The sequence below is a fragment of the Marmota flaviventris genome, chromosome 17, assembly GCF_047511675.1.
Source record: "Marmota flaviventris isolate mMarFla1 chromosome 17, mMarFla1.hap1, whole genome shotgun sequence".
NCBI classification, from domain to species: domain Eukaryota; kingdom Metazoa; phylum Chordata; class Mammalia; order Rodentia; family Sciuridae; genus Marmota; species Marmota flaviventris.
In genome coordinates this window covers 37,253,517-37,280,558 of record NC_092514.1, presented here as the reverse complement: position 1 = coordinate 37,280,558, position 27,042 = coordinate 37,253,517, and the positions used below count along the sequence as shown (strand labels likewise).

Genomic DNA, 27,042 nt, shown 5'->3' with positions numbered 1-27,042 from the left:
GCCATATCCAACTCCTCCTCCAGTGCCTTTCAAAAAGAGGCCCCACCGTGTGCCCGTATCAAAACACAAACATCGCAGCAGCAGCGGAGTCCTTGCCTTTCCTCTCTGGCTTCACTGAGCTGGTGATGAGAAAAAGATCCAGGTGCTCCCTCTGGATGCTGCTTCTCCCTCCCCTCCCCACCTCCTCCGTCCTCAGCCCCTTATGGGGGCGGTGGCAGCTTCAAGTCCAGCAGAGAATAGGCAAAGATGTTCCAGAAGATGGCGAATAGCACGAAGACGGTGTACATGGCCACAAAAATCCACCACAGCGACTGGTCCTGCAGCCTCTGCTCATAGTTCCTCAGGACTACCACGCCCAGGGTGATGCCCACGGCCACACCACCCAGGTGTGCCACGAAGCTCGGGTGAGGGCAGGGCGGGTAGGCCGACGGGTGGAAGCGGAGCCACACGGCCCGCCCGAACTCCAGACTCACTGCAGGAGGAGGAAGCACAGAGAAGTCACAGGAGGGCCCCGGGCGGGGGCTGCAGGGACAGAGGCCTCGCACCCCAGACCACCACCCTCTGATTAATGCGTTTATGGCTGTGAGGCCGAGTACCATCTAAGGCACTGGGGACACGAGAATCAAGGAGACGGACAAAACCGTTCTCCCAGAGCTCATGGGGCCTGGTGATAAGCCAGCCAACAATTACACACGTAAGACAATTTCATTAAGAGATTCATCTATGGGGAAAAAATAGGTGACGTAAAGTCAATGCCGGGCATAAGGAGGGGACTCTTCAGGGAGTCTGGTAGGTCCTCCGGAGGCAATCTTTAATCTGTGATCTGAGTATTCAGAGGGGTCTTGCCCTGAGAGCCCGAGGAGGGTGTTCCCGGGAGAGGGCAGGGGCTGACTGCAAGCCCAAAGGCCCTGGCAAAGCTGAGGTTGCACCAAGTCCTGGGGCCCGGATCCCAGGTTGTCCAACTGTAGGAAGTCTCAGCCTCGGTGCGCCAGGCTGCACTGGTGGAGCCTGTTAGCAACTTCAATATGTGCCCAGCACATGCTGTGTTTTCATGCATTATCTCAAAACCCTCAGAAAACTCTCAGAACCACTGCTTTTGTGGTTAGGAGGAAGGGATGGAGAGGGACAAGGACAAAGAGGGAAGGAATGGAAGTAAGCGATCCTCACTCCACCCTCATCCCAGAGAATTTCTGGACTTTCTCCCTAAGACAATTCTAAGATACCACCATCTGCTCTCCGATCCTTCCTTTTTTTGTGAATTTTTTGGGTGGGCCAAATAGGGATGTCTTGAAGGGACAAGTATGAGGCAACCTCATTTCCCAACACCAAAGGAGCACAGAGAGCTCACTTTCCCACTTAACAGGTGAGGAAACCAAGGCAAACCTACAGACCGAAAGAAAGCCCTTTGAGGGGAAGGTTTGCAGTTGTTCCATTACCATTTAGTTAACCAGTGGGCCTCTCTACCCTAACCATTTTGGAGTGCCAGAACTGCCAGGGACCTGCATTCCCCTGGGGACTGCCCCACCTTCTGCACTGGCCCTGCAACTCCCAAGGTGGCCAATAGGTGGTGGAAAAAGAGCAGCTGGGGACTGAGGCTCAGCTCCCCCCACTCCACCCAGCCTCCAGGGAAGCCTTTCTGCCTCTGCTGAACAGGTCCTGGGTTCAATACAGGAGCATTAAAACCAATGGTTCCCAACTCCAAAACAGCATTTTAGTTTTTATGACGCTTCTCCTTCCTTCTTTGAAAGCAAGTGAAGGGCAGAGTCTGGACAGACACAGCGGCAGAGTTCACCCATGCTCCCGCCCCTGGTCCCCTGCTCAGAGTCAAGGGTTTTAAGTCTGAAAAGTTCTCTCTGGGATTAGAAATCCTCTAGTCTCATCCAGGAAACAGATCCAGAGGGCCCCTCTGTGGGTCAGGGACAGACGTGATTTCCTGAGAGCCATGGGGCCAGAGGCAAGGAATGTGGACGTACATTAGAGGGGAGCCCTCACAGGCCTGGCCCTGCAGCAGGGAGCTGCCCCAGGCTGAGAAAGCCAGGCGCTCACCGCTCAGCTTGGCTAAAGCATGGGCATTCGAAACGGCACAGATTGGCTCTGAATTCTGGATTTATCACCTCTTTGCTGGGCAACCCTGAGCCAGAAGCTTAACTCTCTGAGCTTTAAGTTCCTACTTGTGACTTGACTTAATGATAGGCTCTCTGAAGGCATCTTCTGAGGATGAAAGGAGAGAGCGTGTGTCTCCCTTCTCTCTTCCTGGACCTCCATTGCTTCTGTTCAGGCTCAGGACATGCTCCTTACCTCTGGTCTCATCCCTCTCACACTACCCACCCTCCACATGGCATCCTGACTGGTTTTCTAAACCTCAAATCTATTTCTCCCTCTTATGGAGTCCTCCAGTGACCTCCCAGTACACTGGGGAGGAAGCACATTTTTTTTTTTCCTCTTGCCTTTAAAAACATTCCAATCTGACTTCCAGGATCTCACTAGCTTTATCTCCGGTCACAGCCACACACAGTCCCAAGCCTCCTTAGTGAGTTTTGACAGTCAGTGTGCCAGCCAATGACCTTCACACCCACCTGTGCTTCAGTTCACAGTGCACCTTTGCCCAACATGCCTCTGGCACCTCATCTCCCTGCTATATACCTGCTTGCCTTTAACACTCACAAGACCTCTGTAGGTAGAACTGACCTCTCCTGACTATAGCCTCCAGCACATCCTGCTCATAGGGGCTCACAGAGTAGTTATAGCTTGTGAAACTGATAAAAATGCAAGTTTTAATGTGCATGTGTGTGTATGCACATATATGCACATGTATTCTGAGGAAGGGGTCTCTGACTTCCAATGGTGGATCTCAAACAACTCCATGATGCAAAAGGTCAAGAAGCTATTTCTCTTGATCTGGGTTCTGGTCACTGAGAACTTTTCTGTTTGCATATTTTATGTCCATAAAAAAGATGAGAAAAGGTGACGAAGCAGTGCAGAGGGACAGACCACCTCACTCCTCCCCCGCCCCCACCTTGTTGGTCAGTACTAATGTGTCTCACTTTTTTTTCTTGATCACAAGCCTTTGCCCCTGAAAGGCAAGGACTGTGACATCTCTGTATCCCTAGGACCCAATGCCTGGTGTTCTCCCCAGCCCGCCCCCCATCAGTACTTACTACAGACCAAGGCCACAGCCATACGCAGCAGCTTGAACTGGCACTTCATGCCTGACCAGTTCTAGAGAAAAAAGAGAGAGATTTATTACTTGAAGATCAGGCTGCTCCTCTGCAGGTAGGGATGAAAAGCGGACATTTAAAGAAATCACCTCCATGAACTCCTGAGAGAGCTGGGCCTTCGTAGTAGAATACACCAGCAGGACTTTTGAGATTTTAGACGAAGGTAAGTTTATCCCTGTCATAAAAACTCTTTTTTTAAAAAACACCTTTTTTTAGTTGTTGATAGATCTTTTATTTTTTTATATGCGGTGCTGAGAATCAAACCGAGTGCCTCACACATGCCAGGCAAGTGCAGTACTGCTGAGCCCCAGCCCCTGTCATAAAAACTCTTGAGGTCCACTAACAGAAGTAGAGAATCTACGTCTCAGGAGACCAGAGCCCGTGTCCTCCTCCTCAGACATCACTGTGAAATAGCACCTGAGATAGCACTGTGTCTGCAGTTGACAAGGGATATGATGGAACATGATGTGGAATAGCACATCAAGCAAATCAAAGCAGAACCATCATCATCAAGATGATAAAAGAACTCAAAATCCTGCCTGTGAAGAACAAATGAGAAAACCAGGATCTTTCAGCTCAAAGACTCAGGGGTCAAGTTCACTGTTTTCAAGCATCAAGTGAGTCAACATGAGGAAAGGATGTATCCAGCACAAACTGCAAATAGGAGACTCCATAGATAAAAACTTCCCAGAGGCCAGGGTGGCACCCTTAATCCCAGCAGCTTGGGAGGCTGAGGCAGCAGGATCATGAGTTCAAAGTCAGCCTCAGCAATTCAGTGAGGCCCTAAGCAACTCAGCAAGATCCTGTCTCTAGTAAAATATTTTTAAAAAGGGCTGGGGATGTGGCTCAGTGGTTAAGCACCCTGCGTTCAATCCTCAGTACCAAAAAAAAAAACCCCAAACCAAAACAAACCAAACCAAAAAACCAACTTCCCTTAGATGCATCTTCTAGTGTAAGGTCAGTTTCACATCTGATAAGCAGAACTGTCCAAAGATGGAATGATCCAGCGCGGGGTGGGGGTAGTGAGTTTCCCATCACTGAAGGTTCCAAACAGGGACTTCATCACTCAGACAGAGCTGCTCCAGAGGAGAATCAGGCATTGAGAAGGGGGCGGGCCAGATGGCCTCCAAACAAGTCTCTCTTTCCCCTGAGAATCTCGGAAAACTCTGAACCACCAAGGCAGATCAACAGTATAATTATTCACCTTACAAAAGGATTTTTCACTTTACAAAAGACTTCACCACAGGGTTCCTTTAAGGGGCACTCCTGCAGCGCAAAGCCTTATTCCATTTCTACAGATGTGAGCACACAGCCCAGAACCAGCCTGCGAGCTTCCTGGAACACAGCGGCCCAGGGAAGGAGGCAACTGGGCACGGCCAGGGGGACTTCTGTTCTCCCCCACCCACCCCATCTGCCCTGGCTGGCTGCCCCAGGGTCCCCTCCAGGGCACATCTCACACTCCTTGGAGGTTACAAGAACATCCCTTAGTTCAAATTCACGGAGACCCTGAACCCTGGCATGGACAATGCCGTCTATGACAGCGCCAGCAGAGCCAGCAGGACGTGGGGGAAGCTGCCAAGAACAGGGAGAAATCCTTGTCCCCTCCTCCCTGTTCCTCATTGTTCTTCACTGACCCACAAGCCCTGCCTTCACAAAAGATGGGCTGGGCCACATGTGGCCCCTCTTTAGGTGGAAAGTCTCAATTTGCTTGCAGACATGTTCTATGCTAAGAAGCAGATGGCAGGATAACACTGTCCCCTGCTGGTCTCTGCCCACAGAGGGACCTTGCCAAGAGACGGAACAAAATAGGAGTCGGGTGCCCCTGCTGCAGGGAGCAGCAAGCTGGGCCAGCTCAACTGGCTGGAGGTGGGGGGCCACCAGCTCCCCTCCAGGCTGAAGCCTTCAGAGGGAAGGAACTCGGCATCACGAGCCAGCCAGCCTTCTCTTCCCAAAGGGGACACCTGCGGTCAAGTAGCCAACAAGAAGGCTCTCAGCCCTGTGAAGGGAAGCTGGCTACTTCCCGAGGCAGCCCTGGAAAGGGCTCTTATCACTGAAAAGTTCCTCCTCCTGTTGTTCTCTAGGCTCTGCCTCCCTGCTAGGCCACCTATGCATCTGTTTTTGTTGTTGTTGTTTTGTTTTTTAGAAAGGGCCTCACTCTGTTGCTTGGGCTGGCCTCAAGTGATTCACCTGCCTTTGACTCTTTTGTAGCTGGAACTACAGGATGTGCACCACTGTGCCCAGTTATCCATGGGTTTTTATTCTTCATTAAAAGTGAGACCCAGCCAGGCGCAGTGGTGCACACCTGTAATCCCAGCAGCTCGGGAGGCTGAGGTAGGAGGATCATGAATTCAATGCCAGCCTCAATAACTTAGTGAGGCCCTAAGCAACTTAGGAAGACCCTGTCTCAAGATACAAAATAAAAAGGGCTGGGGATGTGGCTTAGTGGTTAAGTGGCCCTGGGTTCAATCTCTGGTACCAAAAAAAAAAAAAAAAAATCAATAAGACCCATGTTCATAGCAGCAGTATTCACAACAGCCAAAAGGTGGAAGCCACCCAAGTGTCTAGAGATGGGTGATTGGATAAACAAAATATGTAGACACACATACAAACGTGGCATATTACTCAATCGTAAAAAAGGAATTCTGACACATGCTACAATGTGGATGGACCCTGATGCTATGATGAGTGAAATAAGCCAGTCACAAAAAACAACAACAACAACAACAACAAAAACACTGAACACTGCAGTGATTTCACTTGTGTGAAGTGCCTAGAGTGGTCAAATTCGTGGAGACAGGATGTAGAATGGTGGTTGTCGTGGGCTGGAGGAAGAGGATATGAGGAGGGAAGTGTCTAATGGGTACAGAGTTTCAGCTTGGGAAGATGAGGAAGCCCTGGAGACAGGATGGTGGCGGCGGCTGCATGACAATGTGAATGTCTTCGATGCCAGTGAGCAACATTCTGAAGTGTGGAGCTGGTAATAGGTGTATTCGCCACAGTACAAACAGAAGCCATAGGGAACACTTCTGAGGTCCCTGTTCCTCATCAAAGTCTCTGAGTATCTTCTCTGAACACAGTGTGGCCTCTCTGGGCCGGATGTCGGATTAGTCTTAAAAAAACCATCCAAAACCCAGCCTCAGCAACAGCGAGGCACTAAGCAACTCAGGGAGACCCTGTCTCTACATAAAATACGAAATAGGGCTGGGGATGTGGCTCAGTGGTTGAGTGCCCCTGAGTTCAATCTCTCATATGAAAAAAAAAAAAAAAAGCACCATCCATATTCCTAGTCTTGTATAGTCACTGGTGGGGTTGCTCAGAATTTCTTATTCTCTAGTGCCCTCATTTGTGAATTTCAGATAACAACAGCGCTCATGTCAATTACCTAGCTCATCAGGTGATTATAAGGATGAAATAAATGAATATGTGCAAAGCACTAATATCTGGCCATATAGTGGGTGACCTATAAATGTCTGATATTAGTATTTAGATCTGGTGCAAAGACAATGAGTTTTCCTGTAGAGTGACAGTAAAGATTCACAATCCAAATGACCTTGGACAGAGGGAGGGCGGAGGCTCCTGTTTGACCAGAGCATTCCCAAGCTAGCTTCCTGAGTTGACTATACCTGCCTGGCACCCAGCCAGAGGTACTGGAGTCTGCCAAGCTGATTCAGTCCAACCCTCCACCCAGCACTTTAGAGAAGAAGAACCTGAGGACCCAGGAGGGCTAGTTCAAGGTCATACTGAGTTTGCGGTGAGCTGCTAGGGTTCTGGGTGCAGGACTGCATCCACCACATGTCAGAGACAGGGTCACAGTCCATCTGCCTGTTCTGTCTGAGCCAGCTGCCCCCAGAGCTGAGTGAATGACAGTAAATGACCCGTCTCCTAGCAGCTGAGGGGTTAAATTAGAAAGTCAACCCTTCCCACCGGCTGCCTTATTTTCCCAACCCATTATTCCCTCCAATAAAACGAGTGCAGTGAAACACCAGGAGAGAAGAAAAAAATCTCTCCCACAGCCTGCACTGCTGCTGCTATAAATGTGGAAAAGCCCGTGGCCCCTGGGGAACACAAACCCTTTGCAGGCCCTTTAATTTCTTTCTTCCCCGAGCCTCACAGGGTGAGATAGGAACTCAGCCACAGCAAACAAGTCAGTAAACCAGTTGCCTTGACATCCCACTCAGCCAGCCAGTTGAGAGCTCAGAGGCAGGGGCTGCCTGAGCAGCTCTGGGGTCCAGCCTTGCCAACGGGTGTGAGGCCCTGGGTTCCATCCCCAGCACCACAAATTAAAAAAAAAAAAAAAAAAAAAAAAAATATATATATATATATATATATATATATATATATATATATATATTTTTTTTTTTTTTTTAAATATAAGAGCACAGAAATGGAAATCCAGTCAGGGAGCTTCCATTCAAATCAGCTTTATGTATCCTTGGTAGAAAGTTTCTTATCAAATGACTTAAAGAAATCCCCTGGGGCTGGGGTTGTGGCTCAGAGGTAAGGCCTTGTTGACCTAGCAGGTGTGAGGCACTGAGTTGGGTTCTCAGCACTGTATAAAAATAAATAAAATAAAGGGTTAGGGTTGTGACCATCTACAACTAAAAAAAAGAAGAAGAAATTCCAACACAGGAAACATATAAACATGTTACAGATAAAACTGGGAGTGATCATCAGCTCTACAAAAGGGTTTTTACTTTTAAACATAAACCTTAGAGCCAAAATCTTCTGTGTCTTCCAGATAAATATTTTTCCTTGTGCTTCCACCACATGGAACAATGTGCATAAATCCAGATCTCAACTGTGTTAGGAAAGCATCTAACATATAGAGCAAAGGGCAAGTAAATATCTTGTATATTTAAAAATGTATCTCTGGCCTATGGGCCCCAGCAGGAGGCAATTAATAAATTATTCAGTTAGGCAGATCTTTATATTTCTAATGTTTAGCAGTCTTAATAGCGGGTGATTTTGCAACCCAGATCTTTTGTTGAAATATTTTCTGAATTTAATTATTTGATGTAAACTGCAAGGTTTTTGAAACTCAATGTGTTTTTAGGAAAAATAAAATGTAATTTAATTTAAGGCAGATTCTCTTATTTAAATGGTCCTGAGAACAGAAGTGCCAGACACTTTTCTAAGATGTATCTGAAGCCAAAAGAATAATTTTCTGATTGTTCTTTATATAAATAGCTGGCAGAATTAATAGAGAAATCACACACACACACACACACACACACACAGGATCTCATAGCCGCTGGGGATCTAGGGATTGAACCCAAGACTTTGTGCTTGCTAGACAAGTGCTCTACCATTGAGCTTCATCCCCAGTCCTTTTTAATTTTAAGACAGAGTCTCTCTAAATTGCTGAGGCTAGCCTCAAACTTGTGATCCTTCTCCCTCAGCCTTCCGAGTAGATGGGATTACAGGTGGGTGGCACTGCACCCAGCTCTTTTCTTTCTTTCTTTTTTTTTTTTTTTTTTGTAGCATTAGGAATCAAACCCAGGGCCTTGCACATGCTAGGCAAGCACTCTATCACGGAGCTACATGTCCAGCCCCTAAACCAGATTTTCTGTCAAATCCATATCTTTTTGTCTTCTGTTGTGATGAGGGACTTTATTGTGCACAGGCACAGATATTCCAAATTTTCATTTCAGAATTAAAAGCAAGAGTATATTTATTAAGTTGAACCATATGAAATTGCCAATGTTCAAAAGCTCCGGGGCCACAGAAATGGCAATTTCAAATGGGTTGACCCAATGCACCTCTGAACTGCTCAGTACTGAGCTAATTTGGGCAAAGAATGTCCCTTGACCAAGGGGAAAGTGACCTTTCTAGTGAGTAAATTAGTTTTTTCACCATGGACAAGCATCACATGACTTTCTAGAGAAGGCTCCCCACATGCCAGACTCAAGGGCCTACAAAGCTCCCAGGTGGCTGGGAAAGCTGCTTCCTTCTGGGAAGACACTGGGTTCTCAGATGGGACTGCTCATCTCCACAGCCACCAGCTTTGGGCTACTTGCCAGAAAGAAGCATAAACTGGAACAAAACTACTTTCACACCTCCCTGGACCCCTCGGCCTTGTCCTGTGGTCCAGGGGTGGGCAGTGCTCACCATGGGAACTGCTGAGGCACCAGGGCTGTTTCCCATGAGGCTTTCCAACTCCTCTTTGCTCCTTCTTTCCCATGTTCTCCAGTCCTGCCTGTTCAGCCCCCATGCGCAGCTACAGCCACATCTTGGGGGGAGTGGGAGGGAGGAGGTCAGTCCTCCCCCACGGAGAGGAATTGGGGCAGGGGGCGGGGGAGTGGAGGAGGCCGAATTCAGAGGAAGAGCTGTGTCTGGGGAAAGATGTGGCACTGATACAGAATGACCCATTTAAAAGGGCCATGTGAGGCAGCCCTGTGCTCTGGGGCTTTCTGCAGACTGAGCTGTGTGTGAACACACGTGCACCGACACACACTCTCCAGGCTCTCCCGTTCACGCATGCTTCCCACACCCAGGGCCTCTCTCTGAGCACTCAGAGCACTCACGGGAAGTGGAAGTTGCCAGAATCCAGGCCAAGAGCAAGAGCAGTCCGGCTCCCTCCCTCTCCCTCTGCCTCCCCCCACCCTCTCCACTTACAAAGGAGACAGTGGTGGGAAAAGAAGGGGTGGTGTTGCGAGTAGGGAAGGTAAGAACAGGACAAATCAAGAAGAAAACGTGAATTTAAGAATGTCCCAAACTGCTATAACTGAGCAGTCACACGATTGTCATATGGTGATGAAGGACAAGGCGGGTGCCCGAGGGCCCCAGAGGGAGGCTAAGCCTTTTCTGGATATTATTCCTTCCTTCACCAAAAATTTAGCAGGTGCCGTCTAAAGCATGAACCCAGCCCTGGGCCAGGTACAGGGGGCGGAAATAGATGCATAAGGCCTGCAGGTATTGGGGCAGCAGGGCGTGGGGCAGGGCAGCCAAGCCCGGCCAGGGAGTCTCCCTTCCACCTCCAAACTCAGATGTCCTCCACACAGGGGCTTGGACAACCTCTATCAGGCTCTTCCCAATTTCTTGCCCTGCAGGTTGAGTCTAGTCTGAACCTCTTCCAGGAGGAATGGAGACATTAGGTTAACATTTATTTTCAGTGATTATTCTTTTTGTGTGTGTGTGTGTGTGTGGTGCTGGGGATTGAACCCAGGGTCTTGTGCATGCAAGGCAAGCACTCTACCCAACTGAGCTGTATCCCCAGCCTGCTTATTCTTACTTTACCTCATTTATTATGTATCATTTCATTCCATGGACATAGAAATCGAGGCCCAAAGAGATTAAATAAGTTGCCCAAGGTCACCCTCTAGGAAGTGGGTAGCTGGGAGTCAGATCCAGGCTGTCTGACTCCAGAGCCCCTCCTCTTACCCATCACACAGCACTGCCCTTCAGGAAGAGGCAGAAGAGAGTGGGAACCGGAAGGGTGCTTCACCACATGAAGGGCTGGCACAGGGGAGCAACACTTGATTGGCTGTCAGGAGATGTGGCTTCAAGTCTTGGTTTTTGCAACCAATTTGGTTATGACTTTGGACAAATCACTTAACCTCTCAGAACCTCTTTTCCTATTTGATACTTTTGGAGAAATAATCTCTAAGGCCCTTTGACTTTTTAACGAACTTTTGACAAACAAGGCATTCCAAAGATTGTACACAGTAGTGGCCAAATTTTAACACTTTTTCTAAGTCACTGAATGGGAAAGAGTTGGGTACATTCATAGGCCAAGGCAAAGCTATGGAGAAAATATAAATGGGTATGGGAGGGACTCCACTGAGATGGGCCTGTGGAGGGGGAAGGGTGTTTGTGAACCCTGCTCCCGTCCAGCTGGCACTTGACAGGTCTGGGCTGGGCCAGCTCCAGTGGATTAATGGCCAGGTCCAGTGGCAGCAGAGGAGAGGAAGGGAGACATGTGGGAGCAGAAGGGTCTCACCATGACGATGTTTGCCAGATGGGCAGAGACGAGGGCATACACCCCTCCGGAAGAGCCCACTACCGGTGCGGTCATGTCAGCCACAGACACAGCCAAGGACCCTGGTTCAGAAAAAGAGAAGGAGTTCGTAAGAATGCTGGACTCGGTTGCCCACCCCGGCCCTGGCCCTCCGAGTCGGCTGCCTGGGCAGGAAGACCCTATAGCAAGAGGCTCCATGTCCTCTTCCTGATACTAGGTTGCCTTGGAGCCTCCTATGGATTTCCCAGAGGATTGGTTTATGGCCGAAAAGACCACTTGGTTCAGCCTATTCATTTTACAGATAGAAAACCAAGACTCCAAGAAGGGAGGTGACCTGCCCAAGATGGAACTTGGGTTACAACCCGTATCACCTGCCTCTCATCCTAGCCTCTGCCTAACACTGAGGTGGCATTGGGGTTGGGAACAGCAGTGAAACCAATAACAGCAGTTATCATGGAAACAGCTGCCCTGCAGTGAACACTGGGTCAGACCCTGAAGACCACCCTTTGATGCAGGTGCTAATGACCTTGCTTTAGAGATGAGGAAAGGCTCTGAGCCCAGAGACCCCTGGTGGGAAGTGCTGGACCCAGGATTTGAGCCAGGTCTGCCTGATACAAAACCCAAAACCCGTATTCCTCTTTCTTTCTTTCTTTCCTTCTTTTTGCAGTGTTGGGGATCCAACCCAGGGCTTCATGTCTACTAATCAAGCACTCCACCATCGACCTACAGTCCTAGCCCCAAACCTGTGGTCTTGACCAAAGCCAGTGCTCTTGGCAGCCACCCTCCAACCTGGTACAAGAGGCTGTCCCTGCCTTCCCCATGGCTACTTCTAATGAGCTGCATCTAGAAACCTGCAGAGCTTCACCACCCACCTCTCTCCAGCTGAGCTAAATCACAAAAGGCCAACAGAATCTCCCAAGTAGGGCTTCTCTGGAGGAAAAAATGTCCTTGAAAAGTCCCCCAGGAAGAAAAAGAGATGATGTCACACTCTCTGGGGGAAAGGGAGGTCTACAGTTCTCTTGGTTTAGGGGATGACAAACTTTTGTCCTGGAGGAGGGAAGCTGGGCAGAGAGGAGATGGGAAATTTATTGTTCTGGTCTCATTTAAGTGTGATCAATGCTTTGGCTTCCAGGGAAGGACACAAGAGACTAAAAATAACTAGGAGGTAGAGTCCACGGCATAGAGGATGAGCTGTGGCTGGCCTGGGTGAGTGTGCAGAAATCACCACTGGAAAATGCCCGCAGGCTCATGAGCCAATTAGCCACCGGAGAGAGGGGGGCACTGGCAGAAAGCGGAATTCTGCAGGCTCTATAGGGTGGAGGATCCCTCTGGAAGAAAACTGGGCCTAGCCCAGGAACAAGGGCACCCAACCATCTGGACCTGGACACAGAGAGCTAGCTGCCTGACCTTGACATGGTCAGGTCACCTGCCTCTGTCCAGCCCTCTCAAGTCTTCTGCATTCACTGAGATCCTTCAGGGAAGGAAGGAATCCCCACTACCAATTCCTTGGTCTCAAGGGAGATGTCATCACTGGGGGGGTGGGGGGTGGGAGGGGGACCAAACTGTCCTGAACTGAGGACTCCCAAGTCCTTCTCCCCTCCCAGGGCAACTATAAATCTTTCTTCCTGCCTTTCATGCCTTCCCTCCGGCTTTAATTAGGTATTGATCTATTGTCAGATAACTTTCTTTTCTTTTTCTTCTTCCTTGTCTTCTTTTTTTAATGGCCTTGCTATGGGGTCAGCCATATATAACAAGAAGGAAGAAAGAAAAATCCCGGGGTGGCAAACAAACAGGCAGCAGGATCTGCATGACAAAGGATTCCCACGCTCTCTTCTGGAGCACCGTCTGAGAAGGCTGCATTGCAGGGCTGCACAGGGCTGGCTGCCCAAGCCGCTCCTCATTAATTACCATTTGGACAGAGGAAGCCCCAGCCTCCCTGGGCTGGCTCCTTTCCTCCCGCAGGTCCTAGCAAACCTGCTCTCTCCTCCCGCCCAGCCTGGTCTACCAGGGGCCCAGAGGCAGGAGTCAGGGCAACTCCAGGCATGGGAGGGCGCTTGCCAGGGTCAAGCCTGCACAATGCTGACCTTTCCCTCACCCAACCCATGGTTTAGAGTGCTGACCCCAGAGCCAGGGGTCAATTTGGGATGGTGGCAGGAATATGGGATAGTGGTGCAGCTGGCTAGCTGTATGACCCTGGATTCTCTGGGCTTTAGTTTTCACATTTACAAAATGTGAGGTCTAAGGCTTTCCAAATTGTAAGCAGTAAAATCCCCTTTTCCAAAGAAACCTTTCCAGGGGTCCCCTAACATATGGAGGGAACTGCTTAGACTGAATGGGGTGGGGACTGGATAGAAAAGCTTGCCACCCACTGGAGGGTCCTGGAGCATTCCTTCCAGAGAGGAAATTCAATGATCCCAGGTCTGTCCCAAGATCCAGGACCAAGGCTGAGATCATGGTTCTGGAACCTTGAAGGTAACTACCTAGCCCCACCTGCCCAGACCTTCCTAAGGCTCCTACAGATCAGCCAGGGATAGAGAGACTGGCATCAAACACAAACACAGGGATGTGTGCATATAAATAAAGTAATAAAGGCTACCAGGGGCAGGACATGAGGGCCAAGCAGGGTTCCTTCATAAGCACTGTGAACCTCATGGATGACATGCTCATAAGGCCAGTACAAATTCCAAGGAGGTTGTGGGGACAGAGGACTGGGAAAGAACTGCAAACTAGAGTGACATCCATTCTCTACACTGCAGCAGATTAAGGGGCAGGTTTTACTCAGGGTTACGTGTTTTCCAAAAAAACATTCTGGGTCCATGGTGACCTCACCATAAGGCACAGGTGCAGTAATTTAGGCTGGAAAGTTTTAAGGCAGGTGTTCTCCAGCATCTCCCTTGGCCATTAAAACAATCCAAGCAACAACTGGTAGAACATCTACCTTTAAGCAATGTAACTTTTTTTTTAACATATTTTTTTAATTGCCAATGGAGCTTTATTTTGTTTATTTATATGTGGCGCTAAGAATGGAACCCAGTGCCTCACACATGCTAGGCAAGCACTCTACCACTGAGCTACGACCCCAGCCCCTAAGCCATGTAACTGTATTCATGTATTCTTCATTTACTTTACAAATATTTATTGCCTAACAGGTGCCAGGCTCTGGGGATGCACATGTGGCTTAAAATCCATATAATCTATAATAAAAGGTTGGTGATGTATCGAAAGTACTGGTTTTCAAAGTACTTAGACTGTCAGCTCCATAATTCTTAGCCATAAACAAGTGACATATTCACGTCAGATGTTGGCTAGAAGCACAGGGCTCCACCCCAGCTCTACTACTTCTAAGCTTGGCAAATAGAATAAGCCATTTAACCTCACTGACCTGCCGGTAGCGTAGGGGTGACAACACAGGACTGTTGTGAATACAGGTGATGGCATACATAAACAACAGTCTGTATCACATGGCTGGAGCACCATCTGTACACCCCAGAAGTCAGCCTCCATGTTACAAAACAAGAGGGCCTTGGGTTTGGAATGCTTTCATTCAGCAGGAATTAGAGACATTAGGGAGGAGGGCTAGATTCCTATTTAAGGCCTCTTTTGATTTCTTTTTTTTTTTTTTTTTTTTTGTATCTGGGATTGAACTCAGAGGCACTCAATTACTGAGCCCCATCCTCAGCCCTATTTTGTATTTTATTTAGAGGCAGGGTCTCACTGAGTTGCTTAGTGCCTCAGCTTCCTAAACTGCTGGAATTACAGGCCTGAGCTACCGTGCGGGCTTGCCCTTGATTTCTGATAATAAATTACCTGCACAAAGGACAAGGCCTACCTTCTAGTTCTCTTCATACTGTGGTAGTGTTTAAAGGGTGTAAGCCCAGCTCTACCATGTGCAGTCTGTGTCTTCTTGGGGGTCACTTATCTATGCTTCTTCATTTTTTTTTCTGGTGTTGGGGACTGAATCAAGGGCCTTCCACATATTATTTTAAAACATTTTTTTTCCCCGTTCTTTTTTGCAATACTGGGGAATCAAACTCAGGGCCTTGTGCATGCTAGGCAAGTGTTCTACCACTGAGCTATATCCTCAGCCTCTAGGGACTGCCCACACATCAAACACTTTAACCACTGAGCTGCACCCCTAGGAGTCTAAAATGAGGTTTCTGTATGCACCAGGTGGAGAGTCCTGGTACCTGCCCTGTGTGGGTGGGTTGTGAGGATTAATTATAGCCTCACATGGGAGGCACTGATAACTACCGGCTATCCAGTTGAAGTCCAGCTATCTGCAAAAAGGTTCCCTCTTAGAGGAGGGGAATGGAGGCGGAAGAGGGGGACCAGCCCAGGCAGATCAATCAACTCAATCCTGGAGATCAATGACAAGCTATACGTGGCAACCAGAATGCCCTTTGGTCTGGATCAATGACTCCGACAGAACACGGTGTGCCCTTGGCTGGTAGCTACAGCCCCACACCCTCACATTTACTTGATGAGCCCTGTGCTTCAGTCTGTGTAGCTTCCCACTCTGCAGTGACATCACTGGGAAGTGATTTCCGCACTGTCTCCTACCGTGTGTCATCTGTTTTGGGTGAGGTCTGAGTCATTTTGAATCTTATTTCTGTCTTCCAGGTTATTGGCATTCCCATGTAATTGACTGCGAACTGCAAGTGTTACGAATGTCTTCCCTGTTCCTCTCCATTTAACATCTGGGACTCTGGGTATGGAAAAAGTGGTTATAAATTCCCAGATGTCAGGATGGGGGTTGTGGGTGGCTGAACAAGTCTAGAACATAGAGGTACTCATCGGCTCTTTTTTTTTGGGGGGGGGGTACTGGGATTGCACCCAGAGACTCCCTACCACTGAGCCACATCCCCCAGCCCTTTCTATTTTATATTTTGAGACAGGGTCTTGCTAAGTTGCCAAGGCTGTCCTTGAATTGCACCATGGCCTTTGTGAGAGATTTGGTAGCTGCTGGATTCTGGGAAGGGCAGTAGGTGCTGTCCAAGGTCGAAGGTTCTGGCCACCCATAGGAGAGATGGAGATGGTGCAGGGAGAATCTCCTAGGACCAGCCCCATGTGTGGGGGTTAGGACCCTTCCCTCTTCAATTTCTAAGACCACATCAGTCACCACCAAGGGTCCCTGCCTGCCGGTGGTTTACAAGGCTGAAGCTGCCCTACTCTCCTGATGGCGACTTTAATGCCACTCAGAAAGGATTAAGATCTTACTTAAACATACACACAAAGCTCCCCTGGGCACAGCTGTCAAGCTGAAGAGCTGAGGCGGCAAAACTTGTTTAAAAAAGAAAAGAAAAGAAAGCCAGCAATAAAGTTGGAAACTTCACAAGGGAGATCCCTGTGTTCAGAAACCAGATGGGTGAAACCGTTCCTAAAAAAAATCAGCTCTGGTCTCCCCAGTCTTTTGCCCCGTCCCTGCTCCCACAGGCAGAATAGGAAGAAGGCAGAGGCCTGACTCCTCCAGAGGGCCACTGCCTCAAAGGCCAGACTCTTCTGTCTGCAGTGGGTCAGTCAAGGGGTCTGTGGCTGGTACAGGAAGAGGTAAGACCTCCCTTTGGGTTCAAGTGCTACCTTGGCCAGGCAGGTGCCGCCTCTACCCACACCTCCGATGCCCTCTCAGTGACCTGGCTGCACCCTTGCAGATTATGCAGCACCCTTATTCCATTTGTTGCCTCACTCCAGCCCCTCAGGGACCCTACAGGCAGATCTCATTAGTTCCCTCTCCAAACTTAATAGGACCAAGAGAGGTTCAGGGATTTCCCAGAGCTCCCGTGGCTCCCACATGGCAGGGCAGAAACTGAAAGCCAGTCAGCCAGTTCCAAATCCTGCCCTCTCCCCTTTACCCTGACACACCTCCCGCTCCAGGTGGCTGTCCCCTTCCAGCCTTCCAGAAGGGTCTGCCTCTGAGACAGGAGCTTTGGTGATAAGGAGCCTGTGTGCGCTCCGGAAGCCTGGGGCTGATCACACCCATCAGACCACGGCCCACCCTCCCTCAGCCCACCTGGTGAGGCTTACCCCTTGGACGCGGGGCCCACAGGCCTACCTGCCACGACACCGGCCACGTACACAAGCCCAATGCGGGTCGCTCCGTGCACCATCTCCAGAGGCACCCCCACCAGCAGCTGCAGCACCACGTTGAGTGCCAGGTGTTCTACCCTGTGACAGACCACATCCATTCATTCATTCATTCAACACAGTGTGCCCAGATGCTGGGGATCCAGGAGGGAAGAACACTGTCTCTACCTTTGAGGAGCTCATGATCTGGGAGGAGGAATGACAATGCAGACAGACCATCTTGGAAAGAGTAGCCCTTCCAGTGGACAGAAGCACATGGACAAGGTGGTGACTGGCAGTATCTGTACCTGCCACCATGAGAGGGACTAACCACATCTAGCAGCTCCATGGGTCCATGCATAAGCCACAGCTCAGAGAAGGCAGTAAATGCCTTAGACGGCTAGTTAGTGGCTAGGTCTCCAACCTACCTGACTGCTCCCCTTCATTCACCAGGCCCTGTGGTCACTCTGACTTTCTCTCGTATTTGTGTGTGTAGTACTGAGATTGAACACAGGGCCCCTCACATGCTTACTAAGCGCTCTGCCACTGAGCCACATCCTCAGTCCTTCTCTATTATATTTTTAAAATTTTATTTATTTATTTGTTCTAACTTGTTATACACAAGAACTACTGATATTGAAAGAGAAAGATGGTCTCAAAATAAGTGCAAGTATTAAAGAGATCTCCTGTAATTTAGTAATTTAAATCTTTCCTTTGAAGTCTCATAGGGGAGCTGGGATTGGTGTCACCCACCTGTAATCTCAGCTACTTGGGAAGCTAAGGCAGGAAGATCTCAAGTTCAAGGCCAGCCTAGGCAACACAGCAAGACCCTGTCTCAAAAGTTAAAAAATCGAGGGCTGGGAATGTGGCTCAAGCGGTAGCGCGCTCACCTGGCATGCATGCAGCCCAGGTTCGATCCTCAGCACCACATACAAACAAAGATGTTGTGTCCGCTGAAAGCTAAAAAATAAATATTAAAAAATTCTCTCTGTCTCTCTCACTCTCTCTTAAAAAAAAAAAAAGTTACTTAAAAAAATATTTAAAAATCGAGTTGGGTGTGGTATTATACACCTGTAATTCCATCAACCCGGGAAACTGAGGCAGGAGGATCATGAGTTAGTTCAAAGGCAGTCTTAGCAACTTAGCAAGGCACCAAGCAACTCAGTGAGACCCTGACTTTAAAAGGACTGGGGATGTGTGGTTCAGTGTTTGAGTGCCCCCAAGTTCAATCCCTGGTACCCTCCCCCCAAAAAATAAAATTAAATTAAATATTGAGCCAGGCACGGTGACATATGCCCATAATCCCAGCAACTTGTAAGACTGAGGCAGAGCTGTGAGTTCGAAGCCAGTCTCACCAACATAGAGAGGCCCTGAGCAACTTAGGGAGACCCTGTCTCAAAATTTAAAAAAAGGGCTCAGGATGTGGCTCAGTGGTTAAGCGTCCCAGGTACAGTTCTGGTACCTAAATGAATAAATAAATAGTGCTGGGAATGAAGCTTAGTGGCAGAACACCCCAGGGTTCAATCTCCACTATAGGCAAAAACAAACAAACCCCAGAGAAGAAAATGACCTGTGGAGGAGGTTTCTTCCTCGTGTAAAAAGGGACCTTCCACTCTGACATTCTCCAGGGAGTTTTATCTTTTGAGGGGAGAGAGACCCCAAGCTTCCTTACTCTGTGAATACCTTTCATTGCACACTCCTACTCATCTGGGGCCAGATCATGTCGCCAAAAGCATAGGGTGTCTAGCCAAGTCCATGTATTACCAGAAAAGATCGTAACATTACTATTATTAAATCAATGCGCAGCTTTCAAGTTTACAAAGCATTTTAACATCCATTATCTCATTTAAACTGAGCCTACAGCACATGGACAGCTCCCCAGGGAAGGTTCCAGTTATGGTGTAACAGTCCGTAACAAGGAGGCTGGGCCCTGGCCCTGGTCACAGCCCTGCTCCTGGTCTGCAGAGCCCTGCCTGGGCTACATGGAGGACACACATGGGCACCTGGTTATTCAGGAGGGCACTACGGGACTGGGCTAGCAAAGATTTTGTGGAGATGAGAAATACCAGGAAAACTCACTGGAAAGAGGCTGGTGACAGGGTCACAGTCACTAAGCTGAGAGATTTTCTGGGGCCCTCATTTCACAGTCTAAGAACTTGAGACTAGAAGAGGCCAGGTAAGGAAAACCCGGGGCTCCTACTCTTTCTTCTCCACATGATGACTTTTGGATTCCTAGGCTCACAGGGTCTCTCAATAATAGGTCACCTTGCTCGGACCTCCCTAAGTACTGACCAGCTGTTCCTATCTCTTGTCTACTATACCCACACCAAGAGCCCTTTCCTCAAAACCCACAGACTTGGAGAATCCCCTCACAGGCTCTCCCTTGGCAGGCAAGGCCTCCTGAGAAGCAACTGTTGGCAAAAGGCCCAAGGCCACCCTGGGCGCCCCAGTGGAGGACATCTGTGCCCTGTCTGCCGTAGGACACTGCTCTTAGCATCAGGAGGCAAAGAAAAGGGGAGAGGTGGCTTTGGAGGCATTGGCTTTTTTTCTCCCTCATTCTGTGGGGCCAGGAAAGGTCAGAGGGCAGCCCTGAAAATAAAGCTTGTCGTCAGTCCCACCCCATGTGCAGCCACAGGCTTGGGGAGCCCAAGCAGGAAAACCCCAGTTTCTGTGGTCTCTGGAGCTTGATTCATGAGAAGCTGAAGCATGATACTCCCTCCCTCTGCTCCTCAGCCCCGTGCAGGGCAGGACTGGCAGGGGAACAGCCTCAACCAATGGTCCTTCTTGGCTGAGAATGGTGACATGCCTCAGCAATTACACTGAGGTATTCCTCACCCTAGAGCAACCTCTCCAGCCGGGGCAGCAGATAGGGGTGGGCTCTTGTTCCTGCTATGGAGGGATGTAGGGCTTGGGGGATCTTTCCATTTCCCCCCTAACTCAGGCATCCCTAGGCATTTTCCCGGCTAGGAGTGAGCTCCTTCACTACATGGGAGGGGCTGCAGGAGACCCCACCAAGGCTGGTGCCCGGGGTCTCTGTTTTCCCAACTTGGGGCTTCTACCCTAAGAACATTCTCTGGCCAAGATTGCTGCCGTTCTGGCATTTGGACCTGGGTGGTCACCTGAACTGCTCGTGAGTCCTTATCCTATGGTAAGAAGTGCCAGTGAGAGGGGCTGGGGCTGGGGCTCAGTGCCACCACGCTTACCTAGCATTGGGTGGTGCTGGGTTCCATCCTCAGCACCACATAAAAAATGAATAAATAGCCGGGCGCGGTGGCACACACCAGTAATCCCAGCGGCTCTGGAGGCCGAGGCAGAAGGATCACAAGTTCAAAGCCAGCCTCAGAAATGGCAAGGTGCTAAGCAACTCAGTGAGATCCTGTCTCTAAATAAAATACAAAATAGGGCTGGGGGTGTGGCTCAGTGGTTCAGTGCCCCTGAGTTCAATCCCCAGTACCTAAAAAGAAAAAAAAAATAGAATGAATAAATAAAATAAAGGTATTTTAAAAAATGCCAATGAAGGCTGGGGTTGTAGCTCAGTGATAGAGTGCTTGCCTAGCACGTGTGAGGCACTGGGTTTGATCCTCAGCACCACATAAAAATAAATAAAATAAAGGTATTGTGTCCAACTACAACTAAAAAATACATATTTTTTTAAAAAGTGCCAATGAGAGGGGTTGGGGATGTGGCTCAAGCGGTAGCGCGCTCGCCTGGCATGCCTAAGGCCCGGGTTCGATCCTCAGCACCACATACAAACAAAGATGTTGTGTCTGCCGAAAACTAAAATAAATAAATAAATTTTTTAAAAAAAGTGCCAATGAGAAATGATTGCACTATAGCTCCAAAAGAGGCCTTGGGGCTCTGTTAACAGAAATTATGAATATTTCCAAAGTTCCTCACCACACCTGGAGACCACTTTGGGAAGAAGGTGATTCTAATAAATTATTCCTTTATTTCACTAATGGGGACACTAACACATACATGAGCCTGGCAGCTGATCCCATGTCCCTCCTTGCTTTGGCTACCAGGAGCCCAGGACAAACTTTCAACCTACCTCTAGCAAACACACAGACTTGTGTGCTATGCGAGTCTGTGCTAATCTCTCCTCTGGCTTTTTAGCGTTCCCCTGTTTTCCCTTTCCCACACTCTCTCAATAACTGACCTGTGCATTTTGGTATTAGATAAGCTTCAAGCAGCCATCTCAAATCCTGTATCCAAGTGGATAAAAATAAACTAAAAAATCAATTTCAGGGCCTCAGGGGATGTAGCTCAGTGGTAGAGCACTTGCCTAGCCTGTTCAAAGTCCTGGGTTCGATCCCCAGTACTGCCAAATTGTGTGTGTGTGTGTGTACAATTTTCAACCCCAGTGTTTGGACCACTATTTCCCTTTAGGGAAAATAGGAAGACAGGAGCTCACCCTGCATGCATGAAGATGTATGTCAGGTAGCGCCAAGCCTGTGCTCGGAGCCGGGGGTGGTAGACCAGGGAGTTCTTCAGGTAACGAGGATGGGTCACCTGCAGCACAAATTGATTCAGTGATACTCCATTGTAGATGAAGAAGGCAACCTGGATGAAGCACAGAATAGAAAGGACCTGTCACTAGGAATGGGACTGCCCAGGACCCATCCGTGTGCTGATGGACACTGGGAACCACACCAGGGGTTCCTTCCTCAGAGAAGGAAAGACACCTCACAGCCAGCACCCCGCTCAATGGCCAGCCAGGCCTCAACCTACTTCTGGTTGATCTTTTTGTGTTCAATGCTCCTAACATAGTCACGTGGTGTCTTTGTCCACAATTCCTACACAGGCAGATTTGGAGGATTTTAACTGTAATTCTAGTAATCATTCACTCACCCATTCCATGTAGTATTGTAGGGACTGGGGATGCAGCTCAGTGGTAGAGTGCTTGCCCAGTACCACCAAAAAAAAAAAAAAATTGTGGTGAAATCCACATATAATCTACCATCTATTTACCATCTTAACCAGTTTTTCAGTGCTCAGTTTGGTAGCATTAAGTACATTCACATGTGCTACTGTCACCACCACCCATCCACAGAACTCCTTTCATCTTGCAAACCTGAAACTCTACAACCACTAAACACCAATTCCCCATTCCCCTCACTCCAGCCTTGGACAACCACCATTCCACTTTCTGTCTCCATGAGCGTGACTACCCTAACTGTCTCATATATATAGAATAGAATCACAAGTCCTTCTCCTTCTGGGATGGGCTTATTTGACTGAGCATGATGTTTTCAAGTTCACCCATGTTGTGACACGTGTCAGAATGTCCTTCCTCTTAAAGGCTAAATAATACTCCATTGTATGGATCTACCACATTCTGTTTATCCATTCATCTATCCATGGATGTCTGGGAGGCCTCCACATTTGAGCTGTTGTGCATACTGTTCTATGGCCATGGGCATACAAATACCTCTTCTTGTCCCTGCTTTTGATTCATTTGGTATACACTCAGAAGTGGAATTGCTGCATCGTGTTTAATTTTTCAAATAAATACCAGAGTATTTTCCACAGCGGCTGCACTATTTTATACTGCTACCATCAGTGCACAAGGGTTCTAGATTCTCCACATCTTCACCAACTGTCTTTGTAAGTTGATTCTGCACATGACAAAAATGTACTTATTTAAGCCCTAAAAGGGTATTTATTTTGACTTATTATTTTTTTCCTGAAACTCTTTTTAAAATGTACCATTTGTGTCCCTGTGTTCTTAGACCATATGAATACCATTTTAAGGATGTTTCAGGTTCTGATCTGGGCTGAGACAGTGACCTCTTCCCCAGCCATCAAAGGAGACGGTGTTTTCACTCCTATACTAAATGGTCCCAAATTCTTTAAGACTTGGGTCTGCTTTTTATTTTTTAAATATTTATTTATTTTATTTTATTTATTGTAGGGGGAGGTACTGGGGTTTGAACTCAGGGGCACTCAACCACTGAGCCACATCCCCAGCCCTATTTTGTATTTTATTTAGAGACAGGGTCTCACTGAGTTGCCTAACAGCTTGGTTTTGCTGAGGCTGGCTTTGAACTTGTGATCCTCCTGCCTCAGCCTCCTGAGACACTAGGATTATGGGTTTGCGCCACCGCACCTGGCTTTATTTATTTATTTATCTATTTGGTACTGAGGATTGAACCCAGTGGGGATTAACCACTGAACCACATCCCTAGCCCTTTTTTTTAATTTTGAGACAGCGTCTGAGTTGCCTAAGTCCTCACTGAGTTGCCTAAGTCCTCACTAAGTTGCTGAGGCTCACTTTGAACTCAAAATCCTCCTGCCTCAGCCTCCTGAGGCACTGGGATTACAGGCATGCACACCACACTGGCTCAGGTCTAGTTTTCAATTTCCTTCTCTTCTGTTGTTTCTCTCACTGCCAGATTGCCAGCTGTTAACTTCTTACTGCTTGCTAGCATTGGGCCCCTATGTAGTAGCACACCACCCCCCTCTGTGTTCTATTTTCTACCTATTATGGAATTAGAGAATCAGGTTACTAGAACTGTATGTAAAACAAAAGGCTTCGGCTTTCCCATGAAGGGCTCTGAGACAGTTTATTTCAGCTGTTTGAGCATTTTCCGGTTTCTTCTGAATTAGCAGTTCAAGTTCATGTAGCTGAGGTGTCTGGAAATCTGAGCCAATTTTGGATACATCTGACACCTCTGGACCAACTTGGGCAAATTATCTGAATTCTCTAGTCTTGGTTTCCTTATCTGGATATGGGTACCTAGATTTCCAGCATGGTCATGAAGTTTAAAAGTGATAAAGTACTGGTAATCCCAGTGATTGAGGAGGCTGAGGCAGGAGGATCACCAGGTTTGAGGTCAGCCTCAGCAATTTAATAAAGCCCTATGTAACTGAGCAAGACCCTGTCTTAAACTAAATAATAAAAAGGTCTGGGGACATAGCTCAGTGGTAAAGCACCCCTGGGTTCAATCCCCAGTACCCAAAATAAAAGTAATAAAGCACACAAGGAACCAGCCTCGTGCCTGGCACACACTCAGAGAAGGAAGCTATAATTAGTGTCAGGTTAAGACCTGCTGGGCTCAGCCTGGGCATGGCTTAGGCGCTGGCAGCTGTGTTCCTCGGGGCTCTCTGAGAAGCTGTTCCGTCCACCTCACACCATGCGGGTGGCCTGGCAGCAAATACAGCTTCCAAGGCATCTCATTATTATTGGTCCTCAAATAGCAGTTAATAAATAGACCAATACAGTCAGCGCTGGAAGAACGAGTCCAAGAATATCTCAGGGAAAAAAAAAAAAACCCTGCAACTTCAATATGTACTTGGAGGAAGCCGTAACAACAAACAGGAGCTCTGAACCACAGAGCAGACTGATTGACCAAAAAGATGAAGAAGAAATATGCCACGGAGCTGAGCCATCCTGCCATCTGATGAGGCAGGAACTCTGCAAGGACAGACGCAGAGGCGATGACCGGGCCCAAGGCTTCGGGAAAGGAACAGCGCGGCGAGATCATGCAATATCAAAGGGAAGTCAAGCACTCATCAGGAACTGGAGGTGGGCAGGGGGGCTTAGTAGTGCCAGGGTTGAACAGCCATGAGAGCTGAGCTCCATGGTGCAAAAAGTATCTCCCAACTCTGTTGCCTAAGCAGATTTTTTTTTTGCATAACAATAGGTATGGCTGATTCTCTTAGGGGAGAATGTTCTTTAAAAATATGTTTAGCCCACGTTTACTTGTTCACAAATACTCCTTCCCAGAGGTATTTGTGTGATGCTTTTGTGTTCAGAAAACACCCCAGTCCTTCTTTCACTTGAAAGAGGGATCCTTCCTACAGGCCGGCGGGCGGGTGTGGTTACTCCCGCTTTACAGGTGGGACATGGAGTCCCAGGGGAGCCAATGACTGGTCCACCTTGCCCATCGGGGAGGAACTAAAATAAATGGACTCGACTGAGTTTGCCTGGCTGACTCAGGGGCCTCAGGGGAAACCCCCACACTGGTGTCCCTGCAACCATGTACCAAATCAATGAACTAATCGCACGGTTTCTGTTGCCCGTTGTTTTGGCAGGGGTGGCCATCTGGGGACTTGGCTACAGCAAAAATTACTTGAAGGGCTGCGGATGTGGCTCAGTGGTAGAGCGTTTGCCTGCCATGTGGGAAGCACAGGGTTCAATTCTCAGCACCGCATATAAATAAATAAATTAAATAAAGGTTCAACGACAATTAAACATTTTTTTTTAAATGGCTTGAAGTGATAACCTTTGGAACATCTTTGTAGTCCACCTTCATCCTTCGCTGGAGGGGTGTGCCTCCTCCCCTTCATGATCTCTGAATCCTCTTGGCTCCTCTCCTCTCATCCCCACCTCCCCTGCTCTCCCAAGGCTGGGCAGCCCCTTCCCCACCCTTGTCCTTGCCTCCAGCAGGGTGACTGTGATCATGAACCAGGGTGGGGGGCAGCAGGTGTAGCTGTCGTAGTACCACTTGCGGTCAATCTCCCGGGGTAGGGTCTCATAGGCCACGTGGCGGATCAGCCGCTGTGAGAGGCTCAGCCCCTTCTCGTCCAGCAGGGCCTTGCTGCTGAGCCTGCGGTTGCCCTGCAAAATGGCCTGGCGGAAGCTGTTGGAACGCTTGTTGCCCATCTGTGCAGGAAACAGGGTGGGGAGAGGGTCAGAGCTGGGACCTCCGGGAACCCCCCCGCCCAACGGTATCCCTGTAACCATGTACCTTAAACCAGGCCCAACTCCACATTTCATTTTCTTTTTATAAGAGTCGATTAGAGCCAGGCACATGTCTGTAATCCATGCAACTCAGGAGGCTGAGGCAGGAGATCACAAGTTCAAAGCCAGCCTCAGCAACTTAGCAAGGCCCTAAGCAACTTAGCGAAATTTGTCTTAAAAGAAAATAAAAAAAGAGCTGGGGATGTGGCTCAGTGGTTAAGCAGCGCCCCTGGGTTCAATTCCTGGTACCAAAAAAAAAAAAAAAGAGTTGATTAGGGGGCTGTGGTTGTGGCTCAGTGGTAGAGCGCTTGCCTAGCATGTGTGAGGTACTGGGTTCAATTCTCAGCACCACATATGAAGCAACACTCACTGGCCTCTGATTATGTTTGGGGGGCTATTCTAAGCACTTTACATGTTTTGGCCCATTTGATACAACTGTGAGATGAGGACTAGGAACACTCCTGCTCTACCAGATAGAAAACTAAGGCACAGAGTGTTTCAGGAACCCACCAAGTTCAAATCCAGAGCCTGTACCTGATTTCACTTTTACCTTCTTTCCATTCACTCCTTCATCATCCATCTATCACAATTTGCTGAGCAATTACTAAGTGCCAGGCACATTGCCAGACCCAGGGGCAAAGGGTGGGTACAATGGTGCTCAGGACAAAGAAGTCACCAGCAAGACAGCTGCCATGAGAGCACACAAGAGGGAGCCCAACTTGTCCTGAGGTGGTCAGCCTGGGCTTCCCTGCAAAGGTGACATCCGCTGAGAAAGAAAGAATAAGTAGGAAGCAGAGTCCTCAGACACAGCAGAAAGGGAAGGGACAAGCAGCCCTATCTGCTATCTGCAGTGCCCATGGAGCCCAGGGTGGGGGTGGAGCCCAGACAGAGGCCAGGCCCTATCCTCAGCAGCCCAGACACATCCCCCATAGAGTTCTGGCTGCCTCGCGCAGAGGTCATCCTGACTCACAGAGACCAGAGGTGGCCTTGCCGACTTCCAGCCTCCAGAAGCCTCTGCAGCCTCTCCCCTACACTCCAGGGACACACTCTAGACCCTTCCCATGGGGAGAAACCCTACGGACACAGCTCTTCCATCCCCAGAACCCAACTAGTGAGGGGAT

General features: G+C 48.7%; 1 protein-coding gene across 2 annotated transcripts in view; it reads right to left on the bottom strand.

Moving 5' to 3' along the window:
- Window positions 1-200: 200 nt before the first annotated feature.
- Window positions 201-27,042, bottom strand: part of Rhbdl3 (rhomboid like 3) — a 45,748-nt gene continuing 18,906 nt past the window's right edge. For both annotated transcript variants that reach the window (XM_027924191.2, XM_027924192.2), the window contains 6 exons: window positions 25,619-25,843; window positions 21,650-21,798; window positions 17,225-17,337; window positions 11,158-11,258; window positions 3,159-3,219; window positions 201-472 (listed from right to left, as the gene is read on the bottom strand). In XM_027924191.2, the coding sequence (XP_027779992.1) occupies window positions 201-472; window positions 3,159-3,219; window positions 11,158-11,258; window positions 17,225-17,337; window positions 21,650-21,798; window positions 25,619-25,843 (921 nt within the window). The remainder of the gene's footprint in view (window positions 473-3,158; window positions 3,220-11,157; window positions 11,259-17,224; window positions 17,338-21,649; window positions 21,799-25,618; window positions 25,844-27,042) is intronic.